The sequence below is a fragment of the Chanodichthys erythropterus genome, chromosome 13 (genome assembly GCF_024489055.1).
Source record: "Chanodichthys erythropterus isolate Z2021 chromosome 13, ASM2448905v1, whole genome shotgun sequence".
NCBI lineage: Eukaryota > Metazoa > Chordata > Actinopteri > Cypriniformes > Xenocyprididae > Chanodichthys > Chanodichthys erythropterus.
Window position 1 is genome coordinate 5,603,869 of NC_090233.1, and position 15,180 is coordinate 5,619,048.

General features: G+C 39.8%; 1 protein-coding gene across 3 annotated transcripts; it reads right to left on the reverse strand.

The window, feature by feature from the left end:
* Positions 1–263: 263 nt before the first annotated feature.
* On the reverse strand, positions 264–15,005 carry c13h2orf42 (chromosome 13 C2orf42 homolog). 3 transcript variants are annotated; one of them, XM_067406734.1, is made up of 9 exons: positions 14,901–15,005; positions 12,752–13,786; positions 8,013–8,120; positions 6,779–6,895; positions 6,418–6,522; positions 4,968–5,075; positions 4,763–4,863; positions 4,504–4,672; positions 264–1,567 (listed from the first exon to the last, which is right to left on the reverse strand). In XM_067406734.1, exons 2-9 carry the CDS (start codon positions 13,770–13,772, stop codon positions 1,368–1,370), a joined length of 1,929 nt encoding a protein of 642 aa, XP_067262835.1. In that variant the 5' UTR covers positions 13,773–13,786; positions 14,901–15,005; the 3' UTR covers positions 264–1,367. The 3 variants fall into 3 exon arrangements, with proteins under 3 accessions (XP_067262835.1, XP_067262834.1, XP_067262836.1); XM_067406733.1 differs by having other exon boundaries at positions 12,752–14,981; XM_067406735.1 differs by lacking the exon at positions 6,779–6,895 and having other exon boundaries at positions 12,752–14,981.
* Between the last annotated feature and the right edge of the window lie 175 nt (positions 15,006–15,180).

Genomic DNA, 15,180 nt, shown 5'->3' on the forward strand with positions numbered 1-15,180 from the left:
AAATTTAATAATGAACTTTGCAACATTATACTGTTGTTTTCTTGTTTATTACTGTGAAGCTGTTTTGAATCTGTGCAATCTCTGTATAAATAAATTTGACTTGACATGACATTATGATGGTAAAAATCAATATTCAGAATATTATACTATGAATAGTATGTGAATGCAACTCATATTACTAGTGCTACATAGATAATTAATATGGTTGTTTTGCATTTTTAAACAGGCTTGTGTAGAATTTCTTGCCTTCTGGCTGTCCGATCAAAGAATCATTCAAAAAAGAAATTCAGCTGATATTACCTATGATTTATTCATCATACTGAAATAAAAGGTATAGTGAGTCGTGCACTGCGTTGTAAGATTCAGTACACAATTCAGTATTCTCTGCTGTATACTGCACAATTTTGCAAATGTCAACAGTTGGATTTGAAGTCATTTGCAAATGCATACAGAAACTGCATGCAGCCAGCAATCTTTCTGTTACCAGTCCTGAGTTTCAGCCACTATGCCAAACCAGCCTGGAAATTACAATCATCAGGTTATGTCAGTTGTTTGAGTAAAAATAAAAACATTTGGCCAATGTAAATAACAACTGTAAAACCCATCAAACTTATTATTTTAGGGAGTAAACAGGCATAAATGTTCAGATAGTGCAGATGTTGGAATTCACAGACGGTAATAATATCAGATGTAGTAATGAATGACTACCATACCCATTTGCCAAAAATGGAAAAATAAAAGAATTAAAGACCTAGGAATAGTAATAGAACAGATAAAACGGAATTTGTTTTGCTGGTTTACCATTCTGATGTAGTCAATGTACAGTGTTTGTTGTAAATAAGTATCTGGACAATTAAGACAAACTTAAAATGCATAAACGCTATCAAGTGTAACAAAATTATGCATTACCAGGAAAACATAAGGCTTTTAATCTATATGATTTTGTTCATTAGTGAATGCATTGTCTCAATAATTATCTAGTTTCTCTGCTTTTATATAAACCCTAAAAGCTATCAAATGTACATGATTACTGAAAACAGGACCTTATCACTTGTCATTTGTACAGTCCAGTCCAACTAAACAACCCGGTTTCTGCAGTATGAAGAGTGTGATCGTAAAAAGGTTGTGCTGAAATTCCATTATTAGGAAACGTGGAAATCTTGAACATGGGTTATTATTGTAATGCTCAAATCATGTTAACACTGAGTTATTTTGTTGTACACTTATTTAAATATTTTACATCTGTATGCCCCGTGCTGTAATGCGACCTTTGAACAGTTTCTGACAATTAACATTTTTTCTGAGTAGCACCTTTGAGAAGTTGAGAATTTCATGACCCAGGGTCTTGAGTCTTCTACAGTGGTTCTTCATTGTGGGATGGCATCTGCTACTGTTTGTTCAGTCCTCTCTGTCCCAGCAGAGCTCTTGCAGTGCTCCGGTTTACTACCTAGCTGATGGCCGTACTCAAACCGGATCCTCAGTTCTCCCACCTGTGAGTGCGGAAGGATGTCTGGAATCCATTCGATCACAAAGGGCACTGGCTCGGTCTGCTCAGCAGCACATGTTCCTGAGAGACGATACCACAGTGTTTTAGTCATACAGTAAAGTAGAATACATTGAATGATGACAATTATCCCGAGGCCCGCTCCACGGGGTGGGGCTGGCCCATCCAATTAGGAGCTTGGCCCACGCCAAATAATCGATTTCCAAATTGATGCGATGTTCACTTTAGCTCCAGATTTTGTGGGAGAAAATGCTTTTCGGACACTTTGCATAAAAAATTCACTTCAAGCATGATAAGACGCGAAAGAGAACTCAATTCTGTACTCGCATTCCGTTTTCTTTGGGCACAGACCAAAGCATGCACACAGAGGGTGCTTCTCATTCTCAAACAGAAGGCTGTGTCCAAGTAAGAATGCATATATCTTGGCTGCCACGTCATCAAGTGCTGCTGAAGAATCCTTGGAAGGCAGCCTTCATTTCGCCGCCTCCATTTAGCTCAATCCTTCAATCACCCACAATCCTTTGCACACATTCCAATTAACGAAAAAAATACTGATGGAAAATGAGTTTGAAAATTTGATCATTTGTTTTGGTGTACATTAATCATTTAACACTAAACTGCCCATAATGTAAAACCACTGTGAGACCACAGATGAATGTCATTTACTGTACTGCATTAATAGAAAGCCAGTTAATATAATGATTTTTGATACAAAGTATTTTTCCGAAATTAAGTTAATAGAATTTTGTGCAGTGACCATGGGGGAGGGAACATGTGTGATGTAGCAATGCAGACTTAATAAGATTGTCTCATTGTAGCATTCAATTCTGAGGAGCAGATGGTGCTCTAGGCTAGTTTTTAACCGCGCACTCTCAAATGCTCACGAAGAAGACTGCCGGACAGCGCTCATGCGTTCGGCTGTCATGTAAGGTGTTCAATATACTTGCACCTCGGCTCAGAATGCTTTTATGACGTGAGATTTGTAATTCGCTTCAACCTTTTCGAACTTTATGAATGATTATTTTAGGCTTAAGTGGTGTGTGTAAAGGAACTGGAAGCAGTCAGTGTACAAGTGTTTCTAAAGCACGTATAGTAGTGCCATATTCTGTTAAAAACTAAGCTCAAAATCGATTCGAGAGAGAATCACGATTCATTGGAAAATATTAGAATTACTCCAGATTCTCGCAAATTGAGATTCGATGTATTGTCCCAGCCCTATTAAATGGACATATACAGGTGCTGGTCATATAATTAGAATATTGTGAAAAAGTTAATTTTTTATTGTAAATTACTTTTAAAAAAGAAACTTTCATTTATACTAGATTCCCTACATGTAAAATAAAACATTTCTTTTTTTTTTTTTTTTTTTTTTTTATTTGTTGATTAGTGCATACAGCTCATGAAAGTCCAAAATCCAATATCTCAAAATATTAGAATATTTACATTTGAGTTTCATTAAATGACCATCCCTACAGTATAAATTCTGGGTATCTCTTGTTCTTTGAAACCACACTAATAGGGAATGATGGTCCAGGAGACAATCATTGACACCCTCCACAAAGAGAGTAAGTCACAGAAGGTCATTACTGAATGTGGTGGCTGTTTACAGAGTGATGTATCAAAGCATATTAAATGCAAAGTTGACTAGAAGGAAGAAATTGGGTAGGCAAAGGAGCACAAGCAACAGGGATGACCACAAGCTTGAGAATACTGTCAAGTAAAGCTGATTCAGACACTTGGGAGAGCTTCACAATGAGTCAAATGAAGCCGGAGTCAGCGCATCAAAAGTCACCACACTCACACATCTTCAGGAAAAGGACTACCAAGCCACTTCTGAAACAGAAACAACGTCAGAAGCATCTTACCTGGGCTAAGGAGAAAAAGAACTGGACAGTGAACAGTGGTCGAAAGTCCTCTATTCAGATAAAAGTAAATTTTGCATTTCATGTTGAAATCATGGTCCCAGAGTCTGAAGGAAGACTGGAGAGGCACAGAATCCAAGCTGCTTGAAGTCTAGTGGGAAGTTTCTGAAGTTAGTAATGATTGGGGGGCCGTGACATCTGCTGGTGTTGGTCCATTGTGTTTTATCAAGTGCAAAGTCAATGCAGCCATCTTCCAGGAGATTTTGGAGCACTTTAGGCTTCCATCTGCTGACAAGCTTTATGGAGATGCTGATTTCCTTTTCCAGCAGGACTTTAGCACCTGCCCACAGTGCAAAAACCACTTCCAAGTGGTTTGCTGACCATGATATTACTGTGTTTTATTGGCCAGCCAACATGCCTGACCTGAATCTATGGGATATTTTCAAGAGAAAGATGAGAAACAGTCGATCCATCAATATACAGATGATCTGAAGGCTCAATAGTGCCTCAGCAGTGCTACAGGCTGATCACTTCCATGCCACACTTCACTGATGCTGTAATTTGTGCTAGGAGCAAGTCATTTGCTGCCGACCAAGTATTAAGTGTACAAATGAACATACTTTAAAGAACTTGAACTTTTCTGTTATGCAAATCCATTTTTTGATTGATCTTAGGAAATATTCTAATATTTTGGACTTTCATGAGCTGTACGCTCATCATCAAAATAAAAAAAAAAAAAAAAAAAAAAAAAAACGTTTGAAATGTTTTACTTTACATGTAGAGAATCTAGAATATATGAAAGTTTCATTTTTAAAAATAATTTACAATAAAAAAAATGAACTTTTTCACGATATTCTAATTATATGACCAGCACCTGTACATACAAAATTCATGAAAATGACTAAAAATGCTGTATTATTCATGCCAGGCCAGTATTTGGCGATGTCACTTTGTAAAGAAACACTATACGCCTATAGACTGAACGCATAATGCGCATGACGTCACTGTTTTCACAAATTTGCTTTTTTTTAGTTTACACAGAGACGATAACGGTAAAAATTTGCACTTTGAAACCCGTTTTTTTTTTTTTGAAAACGGTGTTGTGTAAACGGTCCCTAAGTGAACACACCCACTTACCCACTCTGAGAAAGGTGCGTAGCTCCAGTGGTCTAATGGCCAGAGGCTTATTGGTGCGAGAATGGTGGTAGGTTTCTGGTCCAGGATCAGGAGGGGTCTCCCGGCAGCGGTACATTGAATAGGAGCCATCACTGTTCTTCACAAAACTCCGAGTGAGTTCCAGTGGTAACTGTTCAAACAGAGTGCCCTCATTTAGAGACTGCCCACAGATGCTATGGCCATTAGTGAGGATCTGAAAATGCAGAAAACGAGTACACACCTCTGGTGTATCAAAGATTCGTTTCACGTGCATCAGGTTGGTAATGTGCCAGGTGTATTTAGAGAAAGAGCCCAGAGGCAAAGCGTCATTACGCACAAATGCTAAAAACACAGAAATGACAAAATATTAAAACAAGGTATAACAAGATTTATAATTAGAATTAGATTGTTAGCACATGATCAGTGGCTACGCATATTATACTCACTGGTGGTATAGTTGGGCAGTCTTCTCTTTTTTGAGCCCAATGATAAACGCTGCTGTAGGGCATTGAAGAAAGCCTGAGGGATGTGGAACACCAATGGCTCCGGCTTGCCTGTTCACATCAAACTTCAACTTCAGTGTCAACTCAACATTGTAATCTGAATATCTGATACAAAAGTAGAAATGCTTGAAAATCGGAAAACACTCTGATAAATCACACAAAGCCTGTCAAGAATGTGTCTGGTCATGATTTATTCCAAAATCAACAGAAAAATACACTCACTGGCCATTTTATTAGATACACCCCCATTTTGCCTTCAGAACTGCCTTAATTTTTTGTGGCATAGATTCAACAAGGTGCTGGAAACATTCCTTAGAGATTTTGGTCCATACTGACATGACAGCATCATGCAGTTGCTGCAGAATTGTCAGCTGCACATCTATGATGCAAATTTCCCATTCCACTACATCCCAATGGTGCTCTACTGAATTGAGATCCGGTGACTGTGGAGGCCATTTGAATACAGTGAGCTCATTGTCATGTTCAATAAACATTTTTCCAATCTTCTTTTGGGGAGCCGTGTGAATTGTAGCCACAGTTTCCTGTTCTTAGCTGACAGAAGTGGTACCGGTGTGTCTTCTGCTGCTTCAAGGTTTGACGTGTTGTGCTTTCAGATATGCTCTTCTGCAGACCTCGACTGTAACGAGTGTTTATAAGAGTTACTGTTGCCTTACTACACTCCAAAAAATTTAGGCTTTTTTTCAAGATTTGTGCATTTCAATTAATAGTAAAATTTCATCAAATTGAATTGAATAATCCTCACATACAGTGCTCAGCATAAATGAGTACACCCCTTTGAAAAGTAACATTTTAAACAATATCTCAATGAACACAAAAACAATTTCCAAAATGTTGACAAGACTAAGTTTAATATAACATGTGTTTAACTTATAACATGAAAGTAAGGTTAATAATATAACTTAGATTACACATTTTTCAGTTTTACTCAGATTAGGGTGATGCAAAAATGAGTACACCCCACAACAAAAATACTCCATCTAGTAATTTGTATGGCCTCCATGATTTTTAATGACAGCACCAAGTCTTCACGACATTTTGCAACATCTATCTTTTTTCATTCTTCAAGAATGACCTCTTTTAGAGACTGGATGCTGGATGGAGAAAGATGCTAGAATGTAATTAGTCAACATGTTTTCTCACGGACACACCCTGACTTGAAAACTCAGACTTAAAGAAAATCCTGAGTCTCTCACTCATAATTGCAACTTAGTGATAGCATCCTTGTGAGTTTAACTCGTAAATATGCCATCTGCGACATGACACGTATGGACTAAACCGTTTTGTTTTGTATTTTCTTCTCGATTTTGAGGTGAATGATAACCCAGACATGTTCTTGACAGGCTTTGTAAGAGTCACCCTAATATTTTCTCACCATCAAACTGGAAGTGCATCGTCTGATGGATCCTCTCGGTAACACTGGCCAACCACTGCTGGAAACCCAATGACACATGCGCCTCATCTACCGGCTGGCTGCTTCCTGTTTAATTCACCCGATGACATAACACACATCAAAAACAGCAAACAATGAAAATGAAAGCCATGTGTACGTCATTTATATTTTCAAATCTAAAGGTGTAATGTGATTATAAATCTCTCAAAGCCAACCAACAAATGTTTTGTATCTGTAATAATGCTAGATAACAATAAGAGCCAGAGTGCTGGAAAAGAAGAAATAAAGTCAAAGAAAAAGAAAAGCAAAACTGTGTATGGGAAGATGAAAATATTTGGAGCACCTGGGTTCTTAATTCCAGTAGAACTGGAGTGTTTTCTGTGAGTGGGTTTGCGCTGGTTTAGGGTGGGAGCAGAAGTGTCTTTGACAGCCAGAACAGATGCAGAGGACACAGTGGAAGCTGTGTGAAACAGTGACAGGTCCAGAAAGCCGAAGAATAAAAGAGGAAAACAGATTACAGAGGAGGTGGTCAGTAACTGCAGAACATAACAGCAGCATTTAGACATCAACAACAGATTTCAGTGGGTGGAAAAGAATAGGCTCCAGGAAGGATTCATTTTGAGCCCCATATTCAAGCCCACAAAGAATCTGAGCCAACAGAAATCAGAGATTTCCACAAAATTAGAACATTCATCATTCACAAAATTACCTGCTTTCTTATGTGTCTCTTTATTAAATATTTTGGCGAATTTTATGTAGTTGATGTACAGTAAGTATGTAGCACTCTTATCTTAGTTTAATATATTTTTCCATTCTAGACTAGTTGAACACCCTTTTGTAAAAAAGCACCTAGCATGCTAACATATCTAGTGGCTTTTTAAACAAACTCTAGCTACTTTATATTTGGCTTAATCATCACTAGCCACGTTTACATGTACAGTTTTTTGTCATTCTGATTAAAATCATTCCAATTGAAAGATTCGGTGGACTGTTTACATGAGACATCATCTAATCCCATAAGGTGTTTACATGTGCCGGCGATTTCAATCGGAATGACTTTGTGACATGCGCACATTAGCCTACGTCTTGTTTGCCGCCTTTTATTCCTGTCAACATGGAGTTCCATTATTTCTTATGTGTGCTATTTTATGTAAAGTGTTGCTCTTGGGGCTGTTCACATATAGTTCACGTTTATAGAAAGGTTTATCTCACCTCTCTCAAACCGATTACAATTTCATTCGGTTTGGGCGTTTTTATTCCAATTGAGGTGTTTATATGGAGCATTTTCATTCGGATTGGACTTTTAAACCAATTACAATGCTCCATGTAAACGCACCTACTGACTGAAAATGGAATATCCTTCTTGTGGTTTGTTATTCAGGCAGAGGTTATAAGAAAAATTAAGATGTCATCTAATGATATTTAGCCATTTTCAAACAGATTTAACCTACTTTACACTGAAAGTAGTTGGCAACAGTGGTCCCGAGACTATCTGTGGATATTTGTATAGTAAGGGTGTTGATGGCCGGTCAGAGGTCACACTTTCTTGTGGGGTCTGTCCATGAGCTTTAACTTACCCGTAGACGACTCAACAAATTTGAGTCTCTTGGAACGATGAGAGATGGAGGGCTCTATGTGCTGCTGAGATATACCAAGTGCTGTGGGATCTGCCCTCTCCTGCAGTCCTGGACATACACAATTCTGACAGTCATCTCTGATGCATAGAAAAACACTCAATGCACTATATATAGACCTGTTCCAAACCTAACTATATAAATAGACACCACTGTTAGTCATCACAGATGTGCTGTAGACACAAATGCTGGCAGGAATAGTATACTCTCTTCTAAGATAGCCAATTTTGTCAAAAACTAAAGAAGCATTGCTTGTATCCTTTATGGAGAAGGCAATTCCAGAATTGACTGCGATAAGCTTTGTGCAACAAAAAAAAAAATGTATTTAAAAAATGAGTAGAGGAAATTAATATACACTGCTCAAAAAATGAATGGAACACTTTTTAATGAGAGAATAGCATCAAGTCAGTTCTGGGATATTGATCTGGTCAGTTAAGTAGCAGGGGGGGTTGTTAATCAGTTTTAGCTGCTTTGGTGTTAATGAAATTAAAGGTCCCGTTTTTCGTGTTTTTTTGAAGCTTTGATTGTGTTTATAGTGTGCAATATAACATGTGTTCATGTTTAGCGTGTAAAAAAACACCGCATTTTTCACATCATTTACTTATCTGTATACCGCTGTTTCCACCGTCATAAAAACGGGCTGATGACTTCCTTGTTCTATGAAGTCCCTCCTTCAGAAATATGTAACGAGTTCTGATTGTGCCAGCGGTTCCGGTGTTGTGATTCGACAGTTCTGAGCGCACCCTGCCCGGAAAGGTCACGCCTCTTACCATAACGTGGAGATGCATGCGCTCAGTGTTATTGTAAACATGTCTTTAATTTTACCCTATCAATTTGAGCCGGAATCAGACCCGGTGATTGGACTGTGGGATGAAAATAACAGCGTTTCGACGACATGGCGAAAAACACACTCTACAAACGCAACTCTTGTGTATTCCTGTGGGTGGAGGTTAGTCAAAAAACTGTTTTAGTGATGTCATTAAAGAAGGAAGTAGAGGGATGTAGTCCAAACTGGCCGTTCGATGTAGGCGACTTCTGTTAAATAAAATATCTCGCTTGGCATTGAACTTTGAGCTTTAAAATTTTACAGATTTTATTTATACTCTAACAACAACATTACACACTAACTAAGGTTTGAAACATGGGATCACAAAGAACGGGACCTTTAACCACAGGTGCACTAGAGACGACCCCCAAAACAGGAATGGTTTTACCAGTGGACGCCACTGACATTTTTTTCCCGACTGTTTTTCACTAGTTTTGCAGTTTGGCTAGGGTCAGTGTACAGCACTGGTAGCATGAGGCGATACCTTGACCCTACAGAGGCTGCACAGGCAGTCCAACTCCTCCAGGATGGCACATCGATATGTGCTATTGCTAGAAGTTTTGCTGTGTCTCCCAGCACAGTCTCAAGAGCATGGAGGAGATTCCAGGAGACACACAGTTACTCTAGGAGAGCTGGGCAGGGCCCTAGAAGGTCCTTAACCCATCAGCAAGACCGGTACCTGCTCCTTCGTGCAAGGAGGAACAGGATGAGCACTGCCAGAGCCCTACAAAATTACCTCCAGCAGGCCACTGGTGTGAATGTCTCTGACCAAACAATCAGAAACAGACTTCATGAGGGTGGCCTGAGGGCCTGACATCCTCTAGTGGGCCCTGTGCTCACTGCCTGGCACTGTGGAGCTCGATTGGCATTTGCCACTGAACACAAGAATTGGAAGGTCCGCCACTGGCACCCTGTACTATTCACAGATGAGAGCAGGTTCATGACAGACGTAAAAGGGTCTGCAGAAGCTGTGGAGAACGTTATGCTGCCTGTAACATTGTTCAGCATGACCGGTTTGGTGGTGGGTCAGTGATGGTCTGGGGAGGCATATCCATAGAGGAATGCACAGACCTCTACAGGCTAGACAATGGCACCCTGACCGCTCATCCTATTACGATGAGATCCTTGGACTCACTGTCAGACCCTATGCTGGTGCAGTGTGTCCTGGGTTCCTCCTGGTGCACAACAATGCCGGCCTCATGTGGTGAGAGTGTGCAGGCAATTCCTGGACGATGAAGGAATTGACACCAATGAATGGCCCCTACGCTAGCCTGACCTAAATTCAATAGAACACTAACCACTAAAATGGACTAGCCTGCTGCATAATTTTTTCACTTTGATTTTTGGGGTGTCTTTGAAATCAGTCCTCTGTAGATTGATAATTTTCATTTCCATCAAACGATGTGACATCCTTTCATTCCTTACACATTACTCAGTCCATATCAGTATAGATATCCAGCATGATATTTTTCACCATTGAGATCTGAGTGATCAAAGTGTTCTTTTAATTTTTTTGAGCAGTGTATTTATTAATTTATTTTATTCAGTACCAAGAAGTATCAATAAAAAAGTTCAGACTTATTTAAAAAGTATAAGTCTGACCAAATATTTGTCTACTGTATATTGGTGTATACATTATTGTTGTTAGCTGAGCATCACAGTAACAGCAAAATCTATTGGAAACAACACAGTCAAGCCTCCTGTGCACTTCACTTAAAGGGATAGTTCACCTAAAAATGAAAATTATCCCAGTATATTTGTGTTGTACAATTTGCTTCCTATGTGGAGCTTTCCAAATCTAACGGTTTTGGAATCTGGTTTAGGATGCAATCTTAGAGCAGGCATAGCCGACCATGCTCCTGGAAGACTACCTTCCTGCAGACTTCAGTTTCAAGCCTGCTGAATGTTTTTTAAGTAATCATGAAGTAATCACGGATTAGCTGGTTTAGGTGTGCTTGATTAGGGTTGGAATTTAACTCTGCAGGACAGTAGTCCTCCAGGAGCAGGGTTGGTTAAATCTGCCTTAGAGCAGGGGTGGGTGACTCTGGCCCTTGAGATCCACTTTCCTGCATAGTTTAGCTCCAACCCCAATCACACCTGAACAAGCTAATCAAGGTTGTCAGAAGAGGCTTGTTCGAGATGCATCGGTACTGCGCAGTCTGATCGGCGTATGACATCAAAGTACAGTGAGTGCGTTTGGAGAGCGTAAGACTCCTTATGCTTTTAAATTGCTCTTGCAGTACTTTGATTTATACGTCGATCATTCTGCGCAGCACAGATGCATCTCGAACAAGCCTAATTACTAGAAAGCTACAGGCAGGTGAGTTTTATCAGGGTTGGAGCTGAATTCCACAGGAAAATCAATCTCAAGGGCCAGAGGCCACCCCTGCCTTAGACAGAAAGGAGGAAAGTCCTGAAAGTCCTGGCGACCCACCGCTCTGCACAGTGTCTTATCTGTCTTATTTGTCACAATCATTTCAGTTCATGGAAATCTCTCCTAATGAGCTGATGATCTGATGATTATGTGTGTTAGAGATAAGAGAGACATGTACAGAGTGGTGGGTTACCAGTCAGAACAACTGCATTAGGTTTTTCAGAAAAGAGCTTATGGGGATGACGGTTGCAGACAAGCTAAATCAGGGGTGTCCAATCCTGCTCCTGGAGGGCCTGCAGAGTGGAGGTGAAATCCTACTCAAACCCACCTGAATCAAGGGGTGCATGTCAATCAGCTTCCTAGGTTATAAATCAGTATACTGTGTACACAAATTAGGTTACTGTAAGAACCCTGGCTCACTAGACAATGGGACACTGGTGGCTCTATTTCAGGGATTTTCAGGGGGTTGGGGGTGTAGTATAATTCTTTACAACAAAGTTGTATATATTGCCATTTGCACATGTAACATGTATTACATTCTAAATTAGTTATCATGAAGTAATGAATAACTTTTTCACATATTTGTCCATCATAGTTAATGTTTCATGAATATACTCGTTAATAGTTAGATTGTGTTAGTTCTTAATGATTTACATAACTTTATTTTATTTAATAAAAATGAAGTGGACCAATTATGATTCTATAAAATGCGCCTAAACTGTTACTATAGAAACTAATGCAATTTTCATGCGCATCTGACGGACATATAAACCGAGCGTTATTATTCATCGTTGTTAATGTTGTTAAAATTTCAGCAAACAGCTTGTTTAATATATTCAGTTAAACAGCATTTAATAAAAGTAAACTTTAGAATTCAATATGCATTGTGCATGCATTTTAGAAACTTATGTTATGCTCTTGCTCCATTCATTCAATAAATGCACATATTTGAATGAGCGGGGTATTCTACCATATTTACCTGCTAAGTGTTATGCCTCATTTCAGGGGCAGCCAAAATTAAAATTTTAAATCAGTCAGTCGTATGGTAATCTATCTTTATACACAAGTAAAGCTTCATATTACAAGTACATATTATAAGGCTACTTTCTAGGAACCTATTTTGATGTCCTTCAGGGGGGGATCAAGCCTTCTTTAGGGAGGTCAGACCCAAACTGAAGTGGTTTGTGTAATTTGTTTCACCCTTCAGAAAATGTGATGTAATTTCCTGTAAGTGCATTGTGGGATTTTCTAGGGAGCAAACGTTCCAGTGCATTATAAGGATATTGTAAGTGAAATAGCTCTTGAAATGGATGATTCCCTGATCAGTGGCCTGACTACTAGGGAGCTGAGATGTACCCAAGATTTTTGAATTACTAGAAACTTCCAGGCAAGTGTGTTGGAGCAGGTTGGAGCTAAACTCTTTCAGGAAATTGGCCCTACGGGAGCAGGATTGGACACACCTGAGCTAAATGTTTGACTTACCATTCATGTTGTAGTTGAGGAAAGCTGAAAACTCAGTGGCAAGCTTCTCATCACTCGTGAAGGCACAAACGCAGGCATAGAAGTGCAGGCAACGTTCAGGTAAACTGTGCTCATGGGAATTTTCTCGTTCTTTGACATTAGGGTGACCCCCACTTCTCACCCCCAAATCCCCCTTGGCATTGGGTGCGTAGCATGCACAGCGAAAGGGAGCAGCACCCTCATTCTTCTCTTTAACACTAGACGGGCCTACCGTCAAATGCAGCAGTCCCAGAGGGTGGGCTTCACCTGGCTGGCATTTTATTATTAGGGTACTTTTGGAGACCCTCTGCACTAAGGGTCCCGTTGTCTCTGTAGCCAGCCTCCATAACTCTTCCTTGGCCTGAGAAGTGGTCACCAGGGCCTCCAGCACAGAGCTCTTGAGTGGCAGAGGTGTTGCTTGGGTCTGACACTCCATTGCTTGCTTCACATGTGTACAGGGACTTTTTGATGGTTGCGACACTTGCTGATGGGAACTTTCAACTGTCAACTCGCTTTCGTTCTGTTGGCAAGAGGGCATGTAACAGCGACCGAGGTTGACACGGGTCAGCAAGGTTCCATCTGCGGTAGTAATGGCTGTATCCGTGAGAACTAACTCAACAAAGCCACGCTGTTCGGAGCCACGTCCCCGCTGACGCACAGAGAACACCTGTGGTCCTCCAACTCTGCCACCTCCACTGTCCGTCACAACTCGAACCACTTCCGACACCCCTTTCTTCAAACGTCCCGTCACATTGTCCCCATCCCTGAAGATTGTTCCACACGCCTTGTTCTTGCAGCTGAGACCGCGGGTGCCATTGTAAACACCGCACTGAGGGCATTTGCGGATGCCTCTTAAGGTAGCCTTGCCCAAGTTGGACAAAAACGCAGGAGTCTTCCGCTTGTCCCGAGGATTCCCGCTTAAGTTACCAGAGGTTTGAGTAACAGGAGAAACCACCGTTTGTGTCGCCAGTGGTATTCCAGAATTTACTAGAGGTCCATCCATTGTTAGCACATACACTGGAACCGAGAGTGATACAGGACAATTTTATTTTTCATGAAATTGGGAGGAGCCCAAAGCAAAATACTGTTTAAGAACTGGAGTGCCACTAAAGTACAATCCAGTGGAATCGTTAGACCCTTTTTACTGGAGCACAAACCCCAATTAAATAATTGCTGTCCCAGTAAAATATTACTGATAAATAATTTTCTGACAGTGGAGATTACCATATTATTCCATGTAAAAAAGCTCTGACATTGTTTGTGATTCAGTTTGATTCATTTGGACAGTTCACTCACAAACCAAATAATTTGTAGTGGTTTCTCACATCTAAAATAGTAACAGGATACTTTATAAGACAGTAAGCAAAAAGAGCGCTGGATGAGGTGAATGTTTACCTACAATCCATTGTTTGAAACAAAATTTGCAAATGTCTTATATATCGTTTTTTGGCAATGAAGCAGCATTTCATTCGCATGCAGCTTGTGAATGACCCTATACTGTACATAAAGACAATTCACATAACAATTTACAAAATACATATGGGGACAATTTTTTGATTGCAACAGTAGACCTACTGATCAAAGGCTAGAAATCCTGGTAGCCGTTCAGTACCATGACCATTTAAATCAAACATCAAATACCATGGTATTTTCATGGAGAAAATGCCACTGTACATGTTCAAAAAACCCTGGTGATGGCATGGCACATCTAAAAACCTGTAGTATTGCCACGGTACGAAAAACCGTGGTACTTTATTTGGTTAATCTATTCTAAGAAAATAACTCTTTAAGCCTATGATGAATGAGAATAAATTAAACTGATTAAAACTGATTAAATGATGAACCCTCATCAGGTAGGTCTTAGTAGAATAGAATATTTGAGTAGTTTTAATACACACTTAAAAAAATTAAATAACAAAGACATAAACACATTAAACATTCCTTCAAATTCTTCCCCAATACTCCAGAGTATATTTGCGCACATGGCATTAAAATGTCATTGACATGTTGCTGCAGTTAAACAGTAGTACAGTATAGATTAACAAAGCATTGAAATGACATCGAGTTTAACATAAGCTGTGTGACAGTGAATGAATGAAATGAAGTAAATGATGATGGGAGATGGGCCAACCTCTACAGCGGCGCTTTCCAGGCGCTCAGTGGTCAGATTCCACGGAGGATCTCACTTCTGAGCTTCAGCAACCGTCGCCATTCCTCCTTACATACAGACTCTCTGCTGCGGCTGTAACGAGCTTTCCGATTGGCCATAGGGTGACCAATCAAAAGCATACTGGAAACTGAAGTCAGTAGCAACTCTAAACTCATTAACATTTTGCAAATATAATTCTTCAGTTTCGATGGCTCGTTGATTATTTTCTTTCTGCAGTAGTTATGTATAATAATTATACTAG

Bases quoted from the DNA above. Each gene is read 5' to 3' on its own strand.
- c13h2orf42 (XM_067406734.1), bottom strand. From the start codon at position 13,772: ATGGATGGACCTCTAGTAAATTCTGGAATACCACTGGCGACACAAACG. The intron at 6,896-8,012 runs GTAAGTTAAAGC...TGTTTCACACAG, and splicing joins ATTTGTTGAGTCGTCTACGG to CTTCCACTGTGTCCTCTGCA. The intron at 5,076-6,417 runs GTGAGAAAATAT...TGATGTGAACAG, and splicing joins GATGCACTTCCAGTTTGATG to GCAAGCCGGAGCCATTGGTG.